The sequence below is a fragment of the Triticum urartu genome, chromosome 1 (genome assembly GCF_003073215.2).
Source record: "Triticum urartu cultivar G1812 chromosome 1, Tu2.1, whole genome shotgun sequence".
Classification (NCBI taxonomy): domain Eukaryota; kingdom Viridiplantae; phylum Streptophyta; class Magnoliopsida; order Poales; family Poaceae; genus Triticum; species Triticum urartu.
The window spans coordinates 30770967-30797349 of NC_053022.1; the positions used below are offsets into that span (position 1 = coordinate 30770967).

Here is a 26383-nt window from a genome sequence, read left to right on the forward strand (position 1 = left end):
TCGATTCCTGTAAATTGTTAACAGATGCATCAACTTTCCAAGGAAGCATTTGTCTTTGTTTGTCAAATTGTTCTTCTGCCTTTTTGGTTAGTCTATGGAACATATGAAAGCTGTTATAAGTTGAACATGGCGATTTTTCATCAACAACTCGAGGAATGGATTCATGCTGCTAGTTTTTTTTCCATATTTTGGTGCTTGATAGAGCCTCGTAGGTTGATCTGATGAAAAATAGGATGGGCTGAGAGAAGAAGGTACAGAGTTTGTATCTTGCCTACTCTTTTTCTCTTGCAGGGCACTAGCATGTTCAGGTGGCTACGTTGTGTTAACTTCTCCTGTAGCTGGGAGCATATATATGGTAAATGAAAGAAGGGTAGGGAACGGGTGATGCAGTACGTACGCATTAGATTTTACTAGAAACTTTGCAAGGCTAACCTGTGGACTAGTTTTGTTTTTTGCTCAAATCTTTACAGGTTCGGATTCGTGGTAAGTGAATGATAAGGAAGTTGGTGCTCGATTTTTTTGGTGCCGCCGAAGGCTTTAGCCAACATTTTGATGTATTCTACCTTCCTTGGTCAGATATCTCCATGTATTGTTCTCTTTTTTTGATATGATGAAATGTAATTCGTGTCTTCCACACTGTTCAATACTTGTGCAGATCGATTAATAATGCTGGATCTAACACAATTCGCATTTGGACTTCGTTATTGTGCCACTGTCTGTTTTGTACATCTGCTTTATTCAGTAAATTGCTCAAAACTGCAACATTAGATTTTATTTAATTACATGAAAAAAAATCTGAAGTCACAAATGTCGGTTCCACATGTCAGCATGGGAAAGAAAAAAACTAGTTCTAGTATGGAGGATCGATCCTAAGACCTCCTGATCGCAGGTTGCCTAGCAATGTGGTCTCATAGAGGTAAGGTGTGTATGAGTGCGTCCATAGGGGTGAATTTATGCTCGTGTACAGTGACGAATCTTGAAAGAAAATAAAGGAGGGGCTCAAAGTTTATGGTGTGTAGAAGAAGTCAAAAACTCCAAATTCTTTAGTCTAAATAAGGTCAAAATTTGATATGAATACTAGTAATTTTTCTTTTTCCAATTTTTGGAGGGGGGCTGGAGCCTGCCGAAGCCACCTTGGTAGATTCGTCCTGCTCGTGTACGTGAGCAATTTTGATTATACTGTGTGTGTGTGTGTGTTTTTTGGTATGCAACATCTTTGTTTTTTTTATTGTTGGATGGAACACCGGTTACAGGCTTACAGCACATATTACAGCATCAGGGTAGTTCTCAAACCACATACTTGGTGTTCATAGCTAACCCTGCACCCAAGGACGCAAGAACATGCGCCGGCCTGTTACATGCACAACACACGCATGGATAAACTAAGTTTGGAGCTTCAGTTTAATACTCCTTCCGTCCCAATTTTTTTTTTAGATTTGTTTAAATACGGATGTATCAAGTCAAATTTAAGACAAGAATTTTAGAACGAAGGGAGTAGCTCTTAGCTCTGAAGAGATTGGCCAGTGCTGCATGTTGGAGCGTCAGGCTATCAGTTTCGAATACTAGTCTGCCAACTCCCATCTTCATCTGCAAAGCAAAGGGTAATCGCCACTGCTTCAGCGTGAGGTGCTTCTTCAGATAGACCATTTGCAGAAGCAGCCACCGCAAAGTGAGCATCTCTATCTTCATTTATTTCTGTAGATGAACCCCCAGCCACCGGTGCGCGCAATATCTTTGTGTTTGTTGCATTTTAATACTTGCTCCGACTCGGAAAATATCTGTGGGAGAAGAAACGGTGGAGCGCGTGGCAGCCGACCGTGCCCGACTCGACAACGGCACAACTTAATTTATTTATTTTTCTTTGTTGTGAATACTCCTACAATACAACCCTAGAGTCGGGCCTCGTCGTTTATAAATAAATATAAAAGATACTGAAAAGGACAGCGCGTGCCCATCGCAATCGCGCACCCGTCCTCTAGTACTAGTAGTACTAGCACCAAAGGTAAAGGCCGCACCGAGGGAAACCCTAGCCGCCATCGATTGATTGAGCGGCCACGGCGATGGAGGTCGAGGCGATGAGCAGTGCGCTCGCGGGGATCCAGATCCACACCAGTGACGGCGAGGGCCGTCGGATTCGTGGGAGGGAGAACGCCAAGGCGACGAGGCCGCTCAGCCTCAAACTGGTCAAGAACAAGGCCCTGGTGAAGAAGAACCGAATCCGTCGCGATGAGAATCAACCGCCGACCCCAACACGGGACGAGGCAGTGGCGCAGGACCAAGAAAATCTGCGGCCGCCTCCGACCCGAGACTGGCCAAAGGGGGACTTCAAGGAGGAGGACTCCATCACCATGTACCGTCGAACCTGGGAGAGAAGGTGGGCCGACCGTTTCGGCTCCTTCGACGACCAAAGTAAGAAACATCTCATCGATTCTCTTTCTATATACTCCCTCTGTTCCTAAATACTTTGTCTTTTTAGGGATTTCAAATAAACTATCACATACGGATGTATATAGACATATTTTAGAGTATAGATTCATTCATTTTGCTCCGTGTGTAGTTATTTGTTGAAATATCTAGAAAGACAAATATTTAGGAACGGAGGGAGTACTGCATAATAATATCCGGACGGAATTATTTGTCGCTCATCGATTCTCTTTATATAGTGCTAGATACATCCCCACAAGTAATTCCGGAGCTAGTATATTCTAATCAAATCTGAATTCCTTTCCTAATGAAAAGAATAAAGAAAATCTGGATTCCCCTGTGCCGTGTGATTTTTCTAGGGGCCACACCACGCATCTAGTCTATCCACGCAGGAAATTAAAGCAGTTTCTGTTGCTGCTCTTGTGGCTGATTGGGTGGCCGCCCAGCCACAAATACAACCCATTTACCCGAGACCCTTTGCATTGCATCTTCTAATGCTAGGGTTATAGCTATTGAAACTGGACTGCTGATTGGTCATCCTAAGCTGGTTCACTGCTCCAAACGTGGGTTCAATTGAACCCTGGTTCATTGACAACAGAAAACTGGCCGTTTGCTTAAAAAAAATGTCATGGTTTTACCTGTTTAGCTAAGAAGAAGAAACTGTCTGTTTTTTTTTTTACATGGAACAAGGCCGGTAAAGATCCTGGTTACAGTCTTTTCCCGTTCAACTGCTCATATGGTCTGGTTTTTGTACTTCTGTATACAATACCAACCCAATCCAACCACAGCAAAGTTCATGAATTAACCATTAATGTCTACTTTCTGGTGTAGCTTGCTACTTAGCCATTAGCCGTGTATACTGCTTTCCGATAACAACAAGCTAGTACTGGTATTTCAGTATTTATCTGTCTTTCTTTGTACTGCAAGTATGTACCAATAACTTAATTTGGCTTCTTGCAGCGAGTATCGGTCCCATGTGCTACACATCTGAACCACCCACCCCGGAATACCTTTTCAGAGAACAGACTGTGCAGATCTTCTCCATCAGGGTCAGGACCCCAACAGATGGTCTCAAGTGGCCGCTGCATGTCCATGGCTATGTCGCCACCAGAGACTCAATGGATCATAATCGCAACTAAGGGATAACTGCCAAACCCTCACCCAGAAGGTAAGTGCCATCTACCAGTGTGTCTGTTTGTTTTACTGTCTTCGTTAATCTTGTATTTTTGGTCTCCTAATCTGCTACACTCTTGTAGACGTTTCTCATTCTTTTTTCCCCATGTTTCATTCAGAGTTCTAGGTAACCCATTAAGTTAAAATCCTAGTATCTTCTCTGTAAAAAAAAAAAAGGAGGACAGACCCAGTGCATAGAAGCTCCCACACAAGGTGGGGTCTGGGGAGGGATTATAGGAACCTAGTCTTACCCCTGCAAAGTGCAATGCAGAGAGGCTGGTTCGAACCCAGGACCTCTTGGCACACTCTTTTTATAAGTGGTGATCTGACTATGTTTCGATCGGGTAGTAATTTCAGCATGTTGCTTTCGTGTACTAGAAGCACCGTGTGTTTATGGATTAGGTGCATGTTAAGCTGACCAACATCTATGGTTTATCTAATTTCAACCTTGAACCACTTCTAAACAATCAAACACATAAGCATTGCTTTGAATCAACCTTAGATTAATATTGTTTTGGTTGGTTGCATCTGTCCTTGTTCTGAAATAATAACAAGACCTAAATCTACAAGTCTGTCACTGATTGATTAATCAATGATAATGCTTGTGTTGCAGGATCCATTCTTGCTGCTAACGGGCCCATCCCGTGCGGTAGTGTACCTTGGTCCGATCACATTTGAAGTCCAGCTAAAAGTAAAGGGCGAAGGAGAGTCCGAAGATGAGATGCTGGCTTTTGGTGTCTTCTACTATGGTGATGGGAATGCTTGTGCACGCAAGCTCTCTATGTCTGTCCCCTACAAGCGGTGCACACTCGAGTATGAAGTGGCGCTTCGGCCACGCTCGGTCGAGGCCACCATCAGTATCAAGGTCATTGATGGGTCATGGCCAGAGAACCACCATGGACAAGTCGTTGCCCTCACCTCCGGTGTGGATGGGAAGGTCATCCTGCTAGACGGAGAACTGCCCGTCGGTCCGGACGGCGCGATCGAGCTCTCAAGGCGGGTTGTTTCTGTGGATTTAAGAGAGAAACTGATAGTTGCTGTGGATGCTTCCCTGTCCGGTTTTCCCGCGCAAGCCACCGCCGAATTCATGCCGGAGAACTCTGGCATGAGCGGCCGCATTTGCGACCTCGGTTCCTGCAAGATTCAAGTCACCGTTGCTTGGTCCCTTTTTGTTATTGTTTTGTGAACAGACTCTGTTGGGTGGTGCTTGGTGGTTGCTCGACCGCTTTTGAAACATAGATCGTGTTGTGTAGTGTTTGGTGGTTGCTCAACCGCTGTTGAAACACTAGATTGCGTGGGTAGTGTTTGGTGGTTGCTCGACCGTTGTTGAAACACTAGATTGTGTGGGTAGTGTTTGGTGGTTGCTCGACCACTGTCGAAGTGTTTCGAAGCTGTCCAGCTCTGTCTGTTTAGCCGTTTTCAGTGGTAGTGTCCCTAAAGCTGTTGAACTGTTCCTGTATTATCGTGTCATGATACTCGTTGAGCGAGCTGATGTTAATTATGGTACTCAAACTTGTTATGATTTTTGCTCATATCAGATGTGAACTTGCTTCTGTTGTACTGTAGGTATCATGTTGTATTCTAATATGTCATTGTGTGCCATTGTTTGGCAGTCACCTGGGAAGAAAAAGAAAAGGGTAGGAAGTGGGTAAAATGCAGGAGACAAGATGAACGGAAACGCTGGAGCTGAAGCTGAATCTGGAGCTGTCCTGTGAAGCAGACTGAAACGCTGAAGTTGCAGCAGTTTGTATCAAGTTCGGTACATAATATTGTTTTCCAGCTTCTTGTTACAAGCCCAGGGCTGTCCTTTCTTTCTGCACCAAAGTTCCCAGGAATGTACTCCCTCTGTCCCAGAATATAAGAACGTTTTTGACACTATGCTAGTGTTAAAAACGTTCTTATATTTTGGGACGGAGGGAGTAGTTGATTACTTGTGATCAGTTTTGGTGGGGCTTCATGGAACCCAAAAAAGTTGAGGGGAACTGTAGCTCTCCTTGCAGCATGACTATTTCATTAAGCATCGGTATATGCCCGCTGCTGTGAAGTACTCCCTCCGTGGGATTTTACCAAACCAGTTTGGCCTACACATGTTTTCGATTACAACAAACTAAAACTATGTTTGGTTAACATAACAAATCCATGGATAAGTAAATCTTGGCTTTACTAAAACTGAAAAACCGAGTTTATGGAAAAACAATAATTAGACGTTTTTCTATAAACCAGTTCATCATCCGCCGCCCACGACCGGCATACAGCGCAGCTGGCCTGCATGTTGCCGTCGCCGTCTACCACAATACAAGTCCTTTCTCAGCAACGCATCCCGCACCGGCCGCGGTCACCGTCGACCACTGGTCCTACCCCAACGACAACTCATCTCGCGGCAGTCGCCATCGACGAACCATCGGTCCTTTCCCGGCGAGCCCTCATCCCGCGTCGTCGGCGGCCGTCGCCAACTTGCCATCACAGTCGACCACTGGTCCTCCCGAACGGGCACTCCTCTCACGTCCTCCTCGCCGATGGCGGTCTCTTACAAATTTGATCTTGAGATTTTGTGCGGCAGCAGCAGATTCCTTGTATGCTCGTTCTTCTTCTTGAATGACTAGAGGCTGGGGCGCCACCTGGTGGCGCCTCTTGAGACGGGACTATGTGCAATTACCTTATATCGACACATTCAATTATCATGTTTGGTCCTCAGTCCCACTCATATACATCAATATGAGCGTATGCTATAACATCAGGATTTCTTGCTCTCTTTGATGTAGTCATATGAAATATTTACAACCATTCCTTGATGAATCAATAAGAAATAAATAAAATCTGAATAAGCTTACAACAAAATCAATTTCAGTGTACATATGATAGGTTGCTCTGCTATCTACAAAACAGAGATGGAAAAGGGAGAGAGAGCTGCCATCAGATGGAAACCTATATAAGAAAGAGGGAGGAACAGGAGTGGGAGCAAAGAAGCTAAGTATAGGTAGACTAAGGCCTTATACAATGGGAGGTGTTTAGGGGAGGTGCTTAGAGAAATAAATTAGGCTTTCCTTAAACACTGATACTTATTTATACAGGGTAGACGCTTAACTAAGTGTCTCTCCTGTAGAAATAGGCACCGGTGCTTCAGAAAATCTCGGTTTATTTTTCTAAGCACCCCTTTAAGCACTTCCCATTGTACAAGGCCTAAGCGTCTATCCTATACAAATAAGCACTGGTGCTTAAGAAAAGCCTGGTTTATTTCTCTAAGCATCTCCCCTAAGCACCTCCCATTGTACAAGGCCTAAGGGTAGAGGTGAAGACCTAGGAGAGGGCGAGCTGCTACTACTTCCTGCCATCGTCCTCATCCATCTCTACGTCTCCTCACTTCACACCACCTTGTCATCGACCTTTTTAGGAAAGAGATTTACATAAATTGAGATGGAATCCAGTTGACCTAAGATGTTCAGCAAAACAAACTATTAGTGAATTTTTCAGACAAAGAGATGTACATCAAAGTAAGCAGAGCTTCTAGCAAAACTGGGCATTTTATGTTAGAACAGAACCTGACAATCTGTATCAAAAAGATATCTTAGCTAGAAATTTAAGCAACACAAGAAGATCACACTTGAGTGGTTATAATTACTTACGGATTCAGATTCTTACTTTTCTTGTAGAGGCCCAATATCCTTAATTACTCGGAGTAAATTTAACTTAAACTAAATATCTAAGAGTAAGCTTTGGTTGATGTATTCTACAGAACCGATGCAAAGGTCTGAAGCTTTTAGCATTCTATAAAGGCCTTATGATTGTGCAAAAGTTACAGCTATAGGAATTACGTAACCACAAACCAACGGGAGATACAAAGTAACCACCGCCACCTTGTCGAACCCCACTCCGCCGGTCCTCTTCCTCGTCAGCCCTGGCGTAAGATGGTTAACATGGTTAACATCACAAAAGGGCATGGATGTTCCATTGTTGAGTATCTGAAACATGTTTATCCTGAGGATAGTAAAACAAGGCTTTATACCTGTAACAACGAAAGATGGCATTGAAGTCGAGAACTAATTTTTTCACAGAAAAAATAGAACCAAACCTCCTTGACAAAATGCAAGTTACCACTGTGGTGTGTAAACCAAATAAGGAATGCACCATACACAATACACAGAAGATTAACAACAAGTATAAACTGAATAGTTCCATCTGCCTAATGCAAAGAAGCACACTTTTTTATATACTTAGCTACATCTCCCAGATTCAGTAACAAACTTATGCACACATAAGCCTTGTTAAATGAAAGTAGTCGCAAAATCATTAATCAGGAGACAAAATAATTTTCTGGAACTTGTGGCATGGTGCACTAAAATGGGCAGCCCGACATCCTCCTTGTGAGATGACGCGCAAGAAACGGTAATTTTGTTCCACTATTAGGAAAGAAACAGAGAAATAGTAAAACTCTGCAAATCTGAAGTATCACAATTAAATTTTTAGTCTGTTGTCTTAATCTGTACATTACATGACCAATGTATAATAGTACCCTACCTTCTTCTAAATGGCTCTTGTGATTTTTTGAGAGTGCAGACCAATGAGATTAGCTTAACTAAATTATCTCGCAATTCCATTAGAGACTACTACAGCAGCAGCAAGAAAGCATCATGGTTCAAGTTATGCAACTACCAACCTGTGTTTTATTGAAACAGAAGAAACTTAGCTTAAGTACATCATCTTACAACTTCCTTAGACTACCAAAATGTGATCTCATGCGAAAAAAGAACAGTAAATTGTTCAGCTTAGTATCATGCTTCAGCTTACACAACTACCAAAATGTCAGTCTAAGCCAACGGTTTCAGAAAAAGGATTATGAGAAAGGTCACCCATTCATGTGATTCAGATTCAGACTACCACAAGGTCGGAGAAGTTAATCGTCATTCATGTTGGCATCATCCGCTGCACCGTTTTGCTCCTGCGGTACTGTTTTTTTTATCTAGTTTACTCTGTTATGCTCCAGGCTTCATTTTTTTTGCTTTTGAAGATTGCAGATAGCAGAGCAATTAGCTAAAGACCTTAACAATGCAGATCCTAAACCAGCAGTGCTAACTGCGGACCGATGCCAATAAAGTAACTACCAGTATTTTCTTCCCCCGAAAAACCCACAAACATTCAACATAAGCATCAAATTCGTCACCCAAATTACCCAAAACACATAAGAACAACAGTTCAGACTTCAGTGCATACTCCATAGTGCATACTCCATAAGCACTGATCCTGATAAAGATATCTTGCTAGCCTGCTACTCTAAAAAAAGAAACATGCATTTAAGTTAGATCCACCCATGAATACAGGTAAGGAACCATGACAACCAAAATTGAACCAAGCTTTTTCTACTTCATTTTGAACCTCAATCAAAACAAGACTTTTCCTTTTTGAAACTTAATCAAACCATGATAGATTGACAACGTGAGAAACTGAGGAAGAGGAATTGAGGACTTACCATATTGGAGGCTTGGGAGATGGACGAGATGAGCAGTGAACTAACCCGACTGCCAGCTGCTGCAGAAAACCGGAGTGCCGGAGGAGCCGCCAAATCAGAGAACGAAGACGAGGGAGGTGCACCGTGCTAGGAGGCCGGCAGCCAGGACCTCGGAGAGGGAGGATCGCCATGCTTGGGAGGCAAGGAGCGGGGACCGGGCATTGGGAGGGGAACCGGGAGGGAAAGGCAGGTAGGGAGTTTGGGATGGAGGTTGTAGAGCTCGATTCGCAGGCGGATGTGGAGGAGGCGATGCCGCGCGACAGGTCGGGCCCCTCGCCGGATAGCACGCCATTCGGTTTTGGCTGTGGCGACTGAACCTAGCCGGCCTCCGCTGTCCTCTCCTCTCCCCCAAAACGCCATCGCTGCCAGCAACTCAGCTCGCCCTGCTTCGCCCGCGGTCTCCGCTCTGCTCTGCCTGTGATGGCCGCCGTGCCCACTCCTGTGACGTGCCGATCTGGCGGCGGGACGGTCGGGCGCGATCTGGAGAGCCGGCGGGCGATGGTGGTCGCGCAAGCCCGCGGAGGACAGGATCACACCCATTCTGCGCTGCTCTTCCCACCCCACCACCGCAGGCAGGCGCTCTTGCCCCTACTCCTGTCGTCTCGTCTTCCTCGGCCATCGCCGGCTTCGCCGCCCATCGTCGTCGAGACCAATCAATATGGCGTTCGCCGTGGCAAACGGGGTCAAGATGGAAGCCGCCACTGCCGCAACGACAACCACCACCTCTGATTCTTATTCTCGTGTGTCCGTCCAGGAGGATGAGGTGATATATCTTCCTCAAACCTTCCGCATATTAGGTTGGACTCTGTTTTATTCGGTTGGGCGTGATGTTTAAATTTCGTCAGGAGGGGTTTTCCAACAATTTTTATCTTTCTCGAAAAGAAAACAAAAGAGGAGCGGAGAAGCTCGTCTACAGGGGTAGGAGGCAGGGATCAGGTAGGAAGACAGCTCGGCCAGACCGCCAACATCCCGGCCGCGGCTTCTGTCGGGCGCCATCGAGTGAATTGCAGAAAACCACCACATTGACGCATAGGTTTGCAGAAAACACCATTCTATGAATTTATGCCAGAAACCACTAATTCTCGACCTAATCTTTTGCAGAAAACACTAACCCATCGCTTTGAGCATTTTAATCTTGATTATGACATGTGGGTCCCGATTTTGATGACATGGCGTAACGAGTGCGAACTGACGACGTTAAGGGTGACTCTAGCCGTCAATCTCGCGCCGCCCGTCCTTCCCTCGGTCCTGGAGCAAGTGGATGCGCCCTCCGCCTTCCTCCGCCGGCGAAGCCCGAAGGCGCTCCAGGGTCAGCCGAGGTCCGGCCCCGCCGCAGTAGGCACCTGCCGCTCGGGCTCGCCGTACTCATCCCGCACCGCCCTTCCTCCTCCCGGTCCTGGAGCAGATGGACGCGCCGCCGCTGCACAGGGCCGTCGGCCTTCCTTCGTCGGCGCGGCGCGAGACGCTCCAGGGTCGGCTGAGGTCCGGCCCCGCCGCAGGAGGCGCCTACTGCTCGGGCTTGCCGTCCCCATCCCGCACTGCCCTTCCCACTCCCTGTTCCTTGATCTGATGGACGCGCCGCCGCGCCCTCCGCCTTCCTCCGCCGGCGAGCGCGGAGGCGCTCCGGGGGTCGGCCAAGATCCGGCCCCACCACGGGAGGCGAGGCGCATCGGGGGACCGCTCGGGCTCTGGCTCGGGCGCTCGGGTGCCCCTCCCGACGATGAGGCCCCGGGCGCGACAAGTAGCTTCGAGCTCCGGATCCGGACTCAGATCGCTGCCGGAGAGCTCGCCCAGATCGAGGCCGGCGGTTCGGCACCGTCCGCCCCTGCAACAAGCTGCCTACCTCCAAGTGCGCCGTCGAGTCCATGCCCACCGTACCACCAGCCACTAGAGATGCCCACCGTCAAACGTCGTCAGTTCTCATCCGTTACGACACGTCATAAAAATCTGGACCCACATGCCATAATTGAGGTTAAAATGCTCAAAGCGACGGGTCAGTGTTTTTTGCAAAAGATTAGACCAAAAATTAGTGGTTTCTGGCACAAATTTGTAGAACGGTGTTTTCTGCAAACCTATGCGTCAATGTGGTGGTTTTTTGCGATTCACTCGGCGCCATCCCCTTCATCTTTCCCCTACCCTTGAATCGAACACGCAAGATAGGTGTCTCCTGAAATATGATGTTTTCTCTATTGGGCCTTATCCCTTCCGTTGTTTCCACTTTTCAGGAAGTAGTATGGATGTAGTTTGCTTAGCTTTGCATCTGTACTCTTATGCTTTTCTGGTCATTCTATTGGGTTGCAGCTTGTAGGGTGGAACCATAATTTGGCATGGTTGCTTCTAAGTTTTGATTGGTCGATTTGCTGATGTCTTCACCCTATGTGTCCAAGTTAAAGTTCAATCCTGTATAATTGTCAGTTTGCGAAGTCTACCCAAAACTCCGAGATTGCCCATGATAGATGTAAGAAGTGCATAATTGATTGATGGATCTGTTAGTTTGATAGTTTTTTGAGCGTTGCACCTTTCTCTTCTACAAATTGCAGATGTGCTCACAGTTTTGTGTGTTCAGTTTAGGAGTTGGTCCTTGCGAAGCACAAATAAAACATTATTGGCAAGTTAGTGCAGTTTTGTTACTCCCAGGTATCTACAATTGAGTAGATTAAGGAATATTTGTTACCAGGACGAATTATAATGTCTTTGAAACTGATGTTGTTCTCATGATCTTGCCTTTTAATTGTTTGACCACCCAAAATTTGGCATGGAAACTACAGAGGTACTCCCTCCGTTCCGAATTACTTGTCTTGGATTTGTCTAGATATGGATGTATCTAGACTCATTTTAGTGCTAGATACCTCCGTATCTAGACAAATCCAAGACAAGTAATTCGGAACGGAGGGAGTACTATGTATTGTTGTATTAGTTCTGCCGGATTCAGAGGTGTATAAATGTGCATTAGTTCTTCCGGATTCAAATGATACTTTGTACTGATGTATATTTTCTGAAGATGAACTTAAGTGTATCATATATATACTCTTTATTTTTTGACACATTCCCATTCTGTTAATCCCCCCAAATACCATGCTATATATCTTATGAGATATCCAATAGCAATACTAATGGTCTATGCTGCTATCATTTCAGTCCGCATAGTCATTATCAAAATCGGTGTTGCCATATCATTACTACTTTGGCTAATTCAACGACCCACTTCCAAGTTCTTTGGTGTCCAGCTGAACATGTGGTTATCTTACATCTTGGTATGTCCATAGGATACGGTCATCCTGATACTCGATGCATTGTACTGTGACCGTGACTATGCCAAGTTCTTCGTGCTCGAGACCATCGTGAGGGTGCAGTATTTCGGTGAGGGTCTTGTCTTACTTACAGAATTTTGCCTTTACTATATCTATATTTATATGTGGTTTCCACATGGTAGTGTATCTGCTGTTTTGTTGACTGATTGACATGGTAGTTCGCTGAATTTTGTCGTCTTCACCTATTTTGAACAGCATCCAGAAGCAGCAGGGTCTTCCTTCATATCCTTTATTGTAGATCACATATTCCTTTGCATTAAAGATGCTGGTAAGGACTAGCAACCAATCAACTTTGAATATGCTATTTGTAGACATCTATACTGACTTCTTCATTAAAATTTTATTTGCACCGACAGAGTTTCTGCTTGAACTTCTAAAGCAATCACTGTTCTTCTCATGGGATTTGTTTTGCAAGGATTAGTATAATAATTTTGAACTCTTCACAAACTGAAGCAAAAAATTTATATATTGTTTTGTAGGAGTTTGGATTGTTCTGGGCACTTATTTTAGGAGCTTGGATTACTCTGAGCAATTATCGCATGATGAGTTGAGAGTAATCTGAACACTAACTATAGTGTGCCACGACGACTGCTTGAACTATAGGAGGCTCACGGCGCAGGTCATCTTTCTCTCCTTTCCACTTCTCCAGCCGCCCTCGTTTTAGGTCTCGTGGTAGCTTTTATGTGCAAGAGGTTTGATCATGGGCATAAGCACAGAAGATTCACATTTCATTGCTGCTTGCGCATGAGCAATGAACCTAGAAGGATTTCTTTTCTATGGTGATTTGCTTCATTACTGTATGCATGAGCATCATTCCTAAATTATATAGCGAACTACCAAATAAATTCAATAATCTGTCAAATATAATTTCAACAAGTGAATCTTGACAGATACTTATTTATTTAGCTAAGATTATATTCTATGGTGATTTGCTTCATTACTGTATGCATGAGCATCATTCCTAAATTATATAGCGAACTACCAAATAAATTCAATAAAGTAGATCACCAAATAAAGCTCATGCATACAGTGATGTGAATCTTGACAGATACTCTATTTATTTGGTGATCTACTTTAGCTAAGATTATTGGATTTTTGGTCAGATATAATTTCAACAAGTGAATCTGTAACTGTTTGTGTTTGCAGCAGATACTTATATTTTTATATTGGCTGTAATGATGCCCCTTTGTGATCATGTCAGATACATTCCTTCATTTTATTTGAACTTGGCAAGACAAGTTATTTTAATTATCTTAAAGTTGCCTCCGAGATGATTATTCAATGCAAGTTGGAATAAGTCATGAACCATCAAGCACTATGAACTGATTTGGCTTCTGTACGTCCATGTATTTTCAGACAATTAGTGAGGATATATTATATATGACAAGTATCATCAGCTGAATTAAGCCACTTCACTGGAGGTTCGCGTGGAGTACATGTTACAATATCTTCACTTTAGGAAATTCTTTGGACAGGAATTCTTTTTCACAACAAGAGATGAAAATGCTCGTATTGTACCTTCGCTTTTGTGCCGCGCGAGTTGCTTTTGAACCACTGTCATTTATGTCGTCGGTCATGTAAACTCTAAGGACATTAATATCTGCGACTCCTCAGGCTGATCCATGATATGAGTGTGTTGCATTTTCACTGTTCTCTTTTTTCAGTCAAGACCATGCAATAACATTGTGAACTACACCCAACAACGTTGCGGGGGCGCCTCTGACTTGGCACCGCCCTATCTCTCAGGCGGCGCCACAGGGTGGTGCCCCCAACCACTATAACATAAAAGGCTCACCACAACATTAGTAAAAAATATATTATATTTTAATTAGAAAGTATAATTACTTTACTGAACCAGTGACCGATCAATGTTGAATTAGCTTTGAATATTTTGTTGTAGTTCATTGAATCATTTGTCTGAATCTTTATACCAACCACGACTGTTTCAGTATAAATAGGGGAGTAGAAAGGACGCCTCTCATCTGGCACCGCCCCAACTTACTCTAATACAAACAACTAGCCCATCTGGCACAGAGGGATTCGGGATCTTCAATAAGTCGCCATGCTTGTTTTGCCAGCAGTGCCAAATTAAAGCAATGAATGTTTCTGAACCCCATTCCTCCTCTACTCTTTGGTAAGCACATCTTCCACCAGGCAAACCAGTGCATTCTCTTATGTGATGTGTCATCGCCCCACCAGTAACGAGAGATCACATCTGTAATTCCTTTGCAAATTTTCTTAGGAATTTTGAAGACCGACATTGTGTACGTTGGTATGGCTTGTGCAGCAGATTTGATAAGCACTTCCTTACCTCCTCCCGAAGACAGACACTTTTCCTTCCATCCTGTGTAAGTTTCACAATTAACCGATCAATCAAGTATTGAAAGCTTTATGTTTTATCCAGTCCTAGGGTAGTGGGTAATCCCAAATATGTGTCATTCAGAGCCTCCGTCATAATATTCAGAGTAGTGCACACCTGAGCCTTGGTGTTTACATCTGTGCTAGGGCTGGAAAAAAAAAACTAGATTTATCCAAACTCACCAACTGGCCGGAAGCCCCACAGTAAGCATCCAGGACAGATTTCAAGCATATCGCATTCGAAACATTTGCTTTCATAAGAATTAAGGAGTCATCGGCAAACAAGAGATTTGTAACCGAGGGCGCATCTCGACAAACCTAAATTCCCACAATTCCGCCTGATTGCTCTGCATGATTAAGAAGTGCTGACAGACCCTCCGTAACCAATAAGAATAAGTAGGGTGACAGAGGGTCTCCTTGGCGGAGTCCACGTGATGGTTTGATAGTATCTGTTTCAACTGAGTTGTACCTCACTCTGTATTCCACAGACGACACACAGGCCATAATCATTCTGACCCAATCAGCTCTAAACCCCAGTTTTAAAAGCATTGCCTCCAAAAAGACCCATTCTACACGATCATAGGCTCTGTGCATATCTAATTTAACTGTACACCATCCCTCCTTGCCTTTTTTCTTCTTTTTAATTGCATGGAGGCTCTCATAAGCTATCAAGACATTATTCGTGATGAGTCTCCCCGGAACAAAAGCACTCTGTGTGGGACTAATGATTTCAGGAAGTAAACTTTTCAGTCTTATAGCAATCATCTTTGAGATAACTTTATAGACAACATTGCACAAACTAATGGGTCTAAATTGTGTGAATTTCTCAGGAGTGTTTACCTTAGGGATCATCACAATAGTAGTGTCATTCCATCCTGGTGGGATCTCGTGTGAGTTAACTGCACCCAGAACTTCCATCACAAGATCATCCCCTAACATTGGCCAAAACCTCTTATAGAAAACTGCATGTAACCCGTCAGGTCCAGGGGCTTTAAAGTCACCAATCGAGAACAAAGCTTTCCTGACCTCTTCTGCCATATAGGGGGCCATAAGAGCTTCGTTCATGGCTGCAGTAACACGAGGTTGTACCTTTGACAACACATTGCGGTCCGGCTGTTGAACCTGTGTTGTAAACAAAGCTGAAAAGTATTCTGAGATAATTAGATTAATGTCCTCGCTTTCCTTCCATACTCCAGTGTCATCCAGCAGCCTCTTAATGCAATTCCTCTTCTTGCGAGCCGCGACCGCTCTATGGAAAAACATTGTATTTCGGTCACCATGCAGCAGCCAATTTGCCCTTCCACGTTGGAGCCAAACCAACTCTTCTTGATCCAATAGGTTTTCAATCAGGACTTGGATATCTTTCATTCTCTGTCTGTTTTCAGAAGTGTTCGGTCCCCTTCTTAATTTCTCCAGATATTTCTTTAACTTGTTTATTCTCTTCTTAGGGCTCTTTAGGGTCTCACGATCCGACATATGCAAGTCCTTCAATACTGCCTTGGTCCGTCCTGGAAGGGACGGGCCTAGCCCAGCTAACTTAGCTCGCTCCCAAGTTGTCTTTACAATCTCGTTCACTGTCCCTTCTTCCAACCATCGGGCTTCGAACATGTGACTTCCCCGATTTGACCGTACACTAATCATACACGCAAACGTGCACGATCAAGATCAGGGACTCACGGGAAGATATCACAACACAACTCTACAAATAAAAATAAGTCATACAAGCATCATATTACAAGCCAGGGGCCTCGAGGGCTCGAATACAAGAGCTCGATCATAGACGAGTCAGCGGAAGCAACAATATCTGAGTACAGACATAAGTTAAACAAGTTTGCCTTAAGAAGGCTAGCACAAACTGGGATACAGATCGAAAGAGGCGCATGCCTCCTGCCTGGGATCCTCCTAAACTATTCCTGGTCGTCGTCAGCGGCCTGCACGTAGTAGTAGGCACCTCCCGAGTAGTAGTAGTCGTCATCGACAGTGGTGTCTGGCTCCTGGACTCTAACGTCTGGTCGCAGCAATCGGGTATAGGAAAGGGGAAAAGGGGGAGCAAAGCAACCATGAGTACTCATCCAAAGTACTCGCAAGCAAGGAGCTACACTACATATGTATGCATTGGTATCAAACGGAAAAGGGGTAACATATGTGGACTGAACTGTAGAATGCCAGAATAAGAGGGGGATAGCTAGTCCTATCGAAGACTACGCTTCTCGTAACCTCTATCTTGCAGCAGAGGAAGAGAGTAGATGGTAAGTTCACCAAGTAACATCGCATAGGATAATCCTACCCGATGATCCTCCTCTCGTCGCCCTGTGAGAGAGCGATCACCGGTTGTATCTGGCACTTGGAAGGTTGTGTTTTATTAAGTATCCTGTTCTAGTTGTCATAAGGTCAAGGTACAACTCCAAGTCCTCCTGTTACCGAAGATCACGGCTATTTGAATAGATTAACTGGGCAGAGACGCTACTGTTACACGTTGGCAAGGCTGTGTCGTTCGCTTCGTCGCGAAGAAAGCCCTCTCCTCTCCTCCTCTCCTGACGCACGCGTCTCCTCCTCTGTCCCAACCTCCGCCCCCCGCCGGACTCCACCGCGGGCGCCCCTCGCCAAACCTTGCCGCGGGTGGGCCTCCCCAGCCTCCTCCTCTCCGCCCCTCGCCGAACTCCACCGCGGGCGCCCCTCGCTGGACTCCTCCTCTCTGCCCCGAGAGCCAGAGATCCTCCTCGGACCTCCACGGGATTTGGCAACCCCGGCGACCACCGAAGCAGCAGCCGCCCTCCGGAGCCCTCCCGTGTCCACGCACCACCCGCCGGAGCCTGGCCATGGCCACTGTCGTCTGCTTCTGCTCCGGCCATGGCCGCCGTCGTCCGCTGCTGCTCCGGCCATGGCCATCGTCTTCCGCTGCTACTCCGGCCATGGCCGTTGTCGTCTGCTGCTGCTCCGGCCATGGCCGCCATCGTCCCACACGCAACCTCTTCTCTCCCTAGCTAGGGTTGCCACCGCTGCCACCGCCACCGCCCCATCGCTCCTCGGGCGTTCGCCACCGAAGGAAGGTGGCAGCAAGAGCTAGAAGGTGAGTGGCGCCGCGAGCTCTCGTCCCGAGGAAGCCGCGGAAGGACGAGTAGAACCCAAACGAGGTCGATGCAGTCGTTGGCGCACAACACCTGTTCGACGGAACGCCGCTCTGGGGCGGGAAGCTTGGACTATGGCGCGCCTCTGGATTCCTGCGATTTCGACTTCAATTCCGACTGATTCATGTTGTTGCCCGCTAACCAGCGGTGTGCGAGCAACTGGCTCTGGAAGGCCCTGCCTCGTGTCCGGGCGCTTCGGCTCTGGCTTCGTATTCTCAAGGATCCGGGAGCCTCGCCACTATCTTACATGCATCTCTTCTCCCAGCATCTCCGTCGTTGATTTTACAGGCTGTTCAGCATTGGTGGAACTGAGTATGGATACTTGCAACGTCTTTGTCAAACAGTTGTTGTCTCCATCCTTGAAACACTTGCGAATTGCCCGCTCCTATCCTCCTGAAAATTACTGCATTCTTATTTCTCTACCAAATCTTGTTTTGCTTGAGTTGATCGAATGGGGCCAAGGAAGGATTCCATTGCTTGGGAGCATGTCGTGGTTAGCAAGACCTGCTGTTGTGCTTAAGGAGAGTTCTGCCGATCAATGCTCTCAGCGTCGGTTTGATAGTTGTTGTGTTGATAGTGATATGTGTGGTCGTTGTTGTTATTATTATTATTATGGGGATCCTGAACATGGGCCTCATTATGACTGCAACAACTGCATCTTTCTCAAAGGTTTGTCAGAAGCCAGAGATTTGGAGCTGTCAGCTAATTCTGATGTGGTATGGTATGCTTGCAGCCGCTTCTCTCTTATTATCATGCTATATATGTTTCATCATTTCTCATGTAGAAACCATATTCATCATCACAGATCGTAATTGCTTTACATATGACTTACTTCACACATCAGCTGATTGCACTTTGTCTTCAAAGGTCAAATGGATCCTAATTTGATCTGGTTCTTTTGCACTTTCCTTGGACTGTTTTCCACAGGGATTTGAAGTGGTGTCCTACATTTACCAAGTTAAAAACTTTGCTACTCAATGATTGGTGTTTGGCAGCTGACCACAATGCACTAATTTGTTTTCTCCAACACTCGCCAATTTTGGAGAAGCTTACCCTTCAACTTTCTCAGGTATTGATTTTTAAGCTCGAGAGCTGTATATCATTTTGGGGATCCTGATTGATTTGTGTGCGCGTGTTAGGGACCTTCATATGTAACTGAAGCAGAAGGAATATACAAACCATTGGGACAGTCAATTGCATCCAACTGTCTTGAGATTGTTGAAATCAAATGTGCAAATATCAATAGCAGGGTTCACAAAATTCTGAAGATTCTGACTACGTATGGCATACTCCTTGAGCAAATTAGTGTCCAAGAGACTTACAAAATTCCTGGATCTGGATGTGAGTTAAATTGTTGGCACTCTTCATGCTACTTATATTTCCAGTTGTAACGTATTTATTCATTATAGAGCTATTGGGCATATGTCGAAAAATCTCAAACTAACTAGTAGAATATAGTTGTTAGAAATTCGGGCGTATGTCGACAATTGTTCGAACAACGCATATTTGATGAAGAGAAAATGAGAGACAACAATGTACTGAATGTTTGTAACTGGCTTTATTATTCGAAAACCTGTACTATCAATTCGGATTTTGGATTGAACTACTCTGTAATGCACAAATTAGTTAGTAACAATTATGCATCAAGTAGTTCCAACTTCCAAGTCTATTATATATCGGCATTATATAGCAGTTGAAGTTTATCGACATATGGCGAATGAATGGTTCCAGTACTCTTGGTAGACAGTATCCATATAGGTGAATGCAATGCTCTATCCAGCCATTTTGATTGAGAAAACTATCATCTAGATCCATTACAGATAGCATGTGACTATCTTACTCTTCTTACGATACAAGTACCTTCTTTTTAGCGGACATCTCGCAGCAAATGACATATCAATGATTTAGGAAATTGTTAACTCCATACTGTTGCCATCTGTAATCGTGTATGAACCCTGTTATGTGAGGTGTTACATGTCAAATAACCAGAAAGAAGCCAAAATATTACCATCTTATTTTAGTAGTGTTAGTTCTTATACATGTTTCCATATTACTTATAAAGCATTGAAAACTCCCATTGTCTGTATTAGGTTCTCTTTGAATTGATTCTGTGATTTTCTTATCTTGCAGGTTTTAATTTTGTGTGCACTGGTTTCTGTTACAACTGTAGGTATGAAGTACCATTCCAATCTTCTACTTCCTCCGCCCAGAATTACTTGTCGTGGAAATGGATTAAAATGGATGTATCTAGAACTAAAATAGGTCTAGATACATCTATTTCTCCGACAAGTTACTCAGGGTGGAAGGAGTACAATGCAACACTATTGGAATACTGGCAATATCTAGCGTAGATGTTCACTCATTCTGCTTCATACATGGACAAAACTTGTATAGTTTGGATGCTTGCTTGGTTAAAGTTTGGATGTAAACCAGTAGATGAACAATTTCTCGTTATTCCTAGACCCAATGATGAAAAAAGGGAAAATAATTCAAGTACATCACTACAAGACTCTCCTCAATGATAACCTAAGTGCCCTCATTTTTTGCATTTATGTTGTAATGTGGCATCATTATTTTCATTCAATAGTTTATACCAATAGTCAATCCAGTTACACGTTGTGAATAATACCAATGGAAGGGTCAGGTGATCTTATGCGCTGAAAATATGCCGCATTCTTGTGGACAACCTTTTACTATTTTGTTGGAATGAACTCGACAAACTACCAAATGATTGATCGACAGATTAAGTTGTCCGGAAGATATAATTCCCATTCCAGAAGCACAACCACAAATTTGACCAAATAGATGTAGGTAGGAAAGTCGATACATCAGCAATAGGTGATCGACAGATTCTGCGGCATGCACCACAAAATTCACAGGCATTGCTACCTTTCCATCCGTTTTAAGCTTATTATTCTTAGTTAACTCTCCATTCCTCAAAACTGTCCAAAGAACAAATAAATTTTCAGGGCAGTCAAAGTTCATACATGGTTTTGAATAGGTGAAAGACAGATTTGAGTTGTCAGAGCTGGATAAGAGGAATGTACTGAAAGCTTAATCCCAAACTCCCGTTTCTCTTATTTAAATGCACTTCAGCACATTCCTTATATAACTGTTGGATTGTTAATTAGAGATATCTGTCTTCTGATTATCTCAATATATATGCTTGTCCAGGTACAAATGACGTAGTGCCGGCCAACGGCAAGAAGTTAGCCACGTTCTCAAGGCGGCCAGCTCCACCGGAGGAGAGGGACTCCACTGCATTCAACGAGCTTCTCATCATCGCTCACAAGGCCCTTGTTGTTGCTCGCCATCGTCCCAATGCTCTATCCCTCATGAACTTAGTTGAGAGGTATCCCAAGTCTCTGATCTAGCATGTGATAAAATGGATGCATCAATCTCAACAATAGGTTTAGTCACAGACTGTCCATTCAAGCAAAATTAATAACACGTCTCCGAAAAGGCAAAAGCTCACCACTAAAAAATTTGGAAGTCATGCACATAACAAACTTCTCATTTTGTACCCATGCCGTTGCTTATGTAAAGTGCACTGTTTTCAGTCAGATTATTCATGTAAAGATCCATAATGAGGCTTCTATGCATATATGTATCTATTTCTGCTGCTATTCTCTGCTTGAAATCTTAATTTTTTAATTAAGACAATCATCACATATGCTAATCAGAACATAAAAGTGTGTTAAAGGGTCGACCACTAGCTGGCACCGTTCAGCTCCCCCTCAAGAGGCGCGCAACGGGCGCGCCCCAACACCTAGTTTCCATCATCACATCCGGGTGGGCTTCTTCTATAATTAAAAAAAAAATACTCCCTCCGTTTCATAATATAAGAACGTTTCTGACACTAGTGTAGTGTTAAAAACGTTCTTATATTTTGGAACAGAGGGAGTACGTCTTAGGTGCTAGTGCCCATGAATCTCATATTTTTTTTACCTGGTGGTTATAAAATGCCATTCTTCCCGTTGTTGACAGCAAGGCATTCCATTTCTGTCGAGAGCAAATCATACCGTTTCTGGCGAGAGCAAGACGCCAGCAGACATGCCCTGATTTGGAAAGGCCATTTTCCTTGATGACGATGCAAAAGAATCTTTCATCGATGCAAATGCTGAAAAATCCATCGTTTTCGACTTGGGCCAGTGTGTGTGTCGTCGCATGCCCATGCTGACTGCTGTGCTGAAATCAGTACCAGCTAGTGTAATCTAAACAGATCCAAGACTTACGCAGCGTGGCCTCACGTGTGTGTGTACTTTGAGATAAGACGACAGTTTACGATAGAAACAAAGAGGTGCTAGCTGGGGCTAATATGGACCACCCTTTGTGGCTCACCAACGGTGGTGTTTTTGTGTCTCTCATAAAATGCCTTAATAGTAGGAGAGTATATATGTGTTGGAGCTGCAATCTCGCGGCACCTATTCTTCTCTCTTCTTCTTCTCTCCAACACACACCATGAGAAAAACTCACACGTACACCAACTTCACCAGGAGAAAACTAGCTTTGCCTTGTTCTCCGATGAGGACGCATAGGCTACAGTTTTCCTTCAGCCCTCAGGGCCATTTTCTCATTACTCAATACGACATAATATATATACACAAGGACCTAGGCACACATGCCATGGAGTAAAATGCATGAAATCACCACTTTAGCGTCATAACTTTCGGAAGACCACCACTTTACAAAACGTGATACTTTACAACGACCTGAAAAATTGACGGTGGCCAAAAACACAAATGGTAAATGCTAAGTGCTTTGATGATGTCACTAATCAGCCGGACCCACCTGTCGGGCTGAGTTGGCAAAAAAAATGCCACATAGACAAATTGGACTTGGTCTTCTTCCTCCTTCCTCACTTTCTCGGATCTGGACAACAGCTTTCCGCCGGCCATGACCGCGGCCTCCGCGTGCTGCCCGTGGTGCCTCACGTCTCCCCTACTCTCCCTCCCATCGGCCCCTGCTACCTCCCCGTTGGCTAGCCTCTTGCTTCGCCGATGCCGGGTCGAGGTGGTGCTCCAAGAGAAGCTCGGGCTCTCATTGCGGATTTGAATCGGGGGAGAGAAGAGACGTCATGAGCTCCTCACGCCGTCCGCAGACGCCCACACTGCACCCACGACGGCACCGCCAAAGCCGTGGTTGCCCAACCCGTGTTGGAGACGCGGACGCGTCACTGCAGGGCCTAGCCGACCCAGCACCACCACCCTTCACCCCACCATTCACGCCGGGTGCGTGCAGGTGCTAAAGATATTGCAGGAGAAGAGCGCCCACGGCATCGCCTTGAGGTTGGGCCCCGTGGCCCCGGACCCGGCCGGCGCCGCGGCGGATCATCTCTTCCTGCCCCGCATGCGAGCAAGCGCGGTGGGGGGAGGGGGGGAGGATGGGGAAGGTAGTCGCTGGAGACCACCATATCTCCAATCTGAAGAGGCAAGGGATGCAGAGGATTTTTTTTTACCCAGAGAGCAGAGCTGGAAGAAGACGTGGCATCATTTTTTGCATTTTGTGGCACTTTCTTTTTGCCAACTCAGCCTGACGAGTGGGTCCGGCCGATTAGTGACATCATCAAACAACTTATCATTTACCATTAGTGTTTTTCGCCACTGTCATTTTTTTGGTGCGGTGCAAAGCGAGACGATTTTGTAAAATGGTGGTTTTCCGAAAGCTATGACACTAAAATGGTGGTTTTATGCATTTTACTTCATGCCATGCGCACTTCGCACCACTAAGCCCACCTCCTCAACTACCATGTTCTAGATGGCCTAGCTAACCCACCAACTAACATATACATGCAGCTAACCACTCAATGCATGCACTAACTACCTACACTACCCAGCCATGCACATGCACACATCCAGCTAACTAACTTGCCGGATCACCCAGCCCCTCCTGGTCGTGCAGCCCGTCAAGCTCCAGCTTCGTCCCATCTTGCAGCTGCTTCTCACGGAATTGCTGAATGCTGAATTACACAACAACATTGGCATCTTACCGGGCTCGCTGCATTGCACGGCAACTTGGCATCTCGCCTCTTTCACAAGTACGACTAAAGCTTCATTGGCTTACGACTTGCCTACATGAACACCTAGCTAAATGCTAGACTCAAAACAAACTAAATATGCAAATACACAAATCAAGATTAAAGCTAACAATATGTTGTTGGTGGTGTAATAGTGGCTTGCTGTTTATGACCCTCTCATTGCTCCTCTGCTCCCACCTCCAAGATGGATATAATATGCCTTGGATTCTTTGCCTGTTTTCATGTACTGCAGATCCATCTTTCTCTCCAAAGACAAGTATGGGCGTATGTAGCAGATCCCTCGGATTTGAGAAGCAAAAGTGACATTTGAGCCAAAAACAGCCAACTAGCAGATCCCCTAAATCCAAAACTGTGGCAACTCGACTAAGTAAGGTTTAGCTCTGTTTCAACTGGAAGCTAGAGCTTATTTCCCCTTTCTTAGCTACCTTATTTTGTTTTAGAGAAAAGTATACTTTTCGTTCCTCAATTTTTGGCGAAGTCTAGATTTAGTACCTCAACTCTGAAACCAGACAAATTGCATCCTAAACTTTTGAAACCGGACAGGTTTCGTCCTTCGAATCATTCAAAGCAGTATTGGTGATGACATGGCATGGTTTTGACAAATTACACAACTAAAAAAATCTCTTCTCTCATCTCTCTCACAGCTCGTTGGCAGCACAAAGCCATTGCCGAGCTCAGCACCCCCCCCCCCCCGGCAGCCCTGCGCCTCGCCGGCCGGCCAGGCCGTGCGTGTGACCTGCTGCTCCCGTGCACCTTCATGCAGCCGCGCGCATGGTTGCACGCCCGCACATGGGTCTGTTCCTACTCTCCCGAAGCCGAGCCAGAGCACGCCATCCGTCGTTCGCGTGGCGATCGGCCTATCCCCGACAAGCCACCATGTCTGGGTGCTCCTCCTCCATCATAGATGCAATTATGCGCCAGTAATCGAACCTAACTGCCCCTAATTGAGGTATTCAACCCCATCTTCCTCGGCTCCGGCCAAGGACCACCGCCGTTGATTCGCCGCCATTGGAGCGCCCCAGCCTCTCCATGCCATTCCCAGAGCTCAGTAGCTACCTCCCCGGTCCTTTCATCTCTCCTTCTGTGCCTCCCCGAGCTCAGTAGCTACCTCCCCGCACAGCGCCGCCATGCTGCTCCAATGCACGAGCTCGCCACCGTCGCTCTGGCGACCATATGGTTGGGCGTAGCCTCACTTAGCCACGAGAGAGCAAGGGGCAGCCTCCCAGACCCTCCTCACCGGCTCCCGTGGCCTCCCAGCGTGTCTCTGTTGCAGTTTTTAGTCACCGGCGGCTAAATCTGGCGAGGCTGACACAACAGGATTAGTCTAGGCCCAACCCCGTAGCATTAGGATTAGTGCAAGTTTTAACCCTCCTGTTAGATAGTCACTGAAACATGGGCCCCTTTGCTAATCCAATCCAATTAAATCAAAACCAGGCCACGTCATCACCAAATACTGCCTTGGATTATTCGGAGGACCAAACTTGTCCGGTTTTAAAAGTTTAGGATGCAACTTGTCTAGTTTCGAAGTTAAGAGACTAAATTTAGACTTCACCAAGAGTTGAGGGACGAAAAATAAACTTTTCTCTTTGTTTTATTGACCTTGCTTCACCTTGTGAGCACTCGTTGTGCATGCAACGCAATGTATATGCAGGAAACAGCTCGCTAGTATGTGGTAATCAATGGCGCTATCAGCTGCTCCTCCCGGTCAGGACTCAGGAACTGATGCCATTTTCTAGTCTATCTCCACCAGCCTAACCCCGCCTGAGTAAAAAGAAAAAGAAAAAAAAAATACCCACATGAATCATCGTGTAAGATCAATAACATAGGATTTACATGTGCAATATTTATGGCACATCTAGATATGCTTTAGCAAAACTGAGAGAATTATTATATATGAAGTGCATAATATATACACTTTATTTGCAGGGAAGTACATAATATATATTGCTAGTGACAAGTTTGCAATTTCTTTAACCAAATTCGGAAAGTTTGTACTTCCCATATATAATTGGTGTTTGGAACCGTCGGTTTGTTTTGTAGAGTTCTGACAGTGGAAGTACGGATTCTATAACGGCGAGGAAGATCATTAGCTCGACCACGACGGAGCTTACCGTTGACGACCTCGTCCTGCTGAGAAGCGAGCAGCTGATGCCCGGCAAGGCATCCCGCCGCCTCACTGCCGCCGGAGAATCTCAGGGAAGCCGAGTGGTATACTACACTACACGCTAAGCATGACTGACGCCTTCCGGCCTGGTCAAGGGTACGTACACAACTACTCCCTCACTGGTCGAAATAAGGCGTAAAAAATTTGTGCGATGTCAAAAGGTGCAAACTTAGACCAAACTTATAGGAAAAACTGTCAATAATGACAATACTTGATGCAGAAGCTTTCCTACTATGTACAGTCGAAATGTTTGTCCAAATGAGTACTGTTTTTTTTGTGGGGGGG

The 26383-nt window shown here is 45.2% G+C and overlaps 1 protein-coding gene across 1 annotated transcript; it reads left to right on the forward strand.

Moving 5' to 3' along the window:
* The first annotated feature begins 1964 nt into the window (after positions 1 to 1964).
* LOC125544607 lies at positions 1965 to 5129 on the forward strand. The gene is made up of 3 exons (XM_048708352.1): positions 1965 to 2409; positions 3385 to 3592; positions 4211 to 5129. The coding sequence occupies exons 1-2, from the start codon at positions 2061 to 2063 to the stop codon at positions 3561 to 3563; spliced, it is 528 nt and encodes a 175-aa protein (XP_048564309.1). The 5' UTR covers positions 1965 to 2060; the 3' UTR covers positions 3564 to 3592; positions 4211 to 5129.
* Positions 5130 to 26383: the final 21254 nt, after the last annotated feature.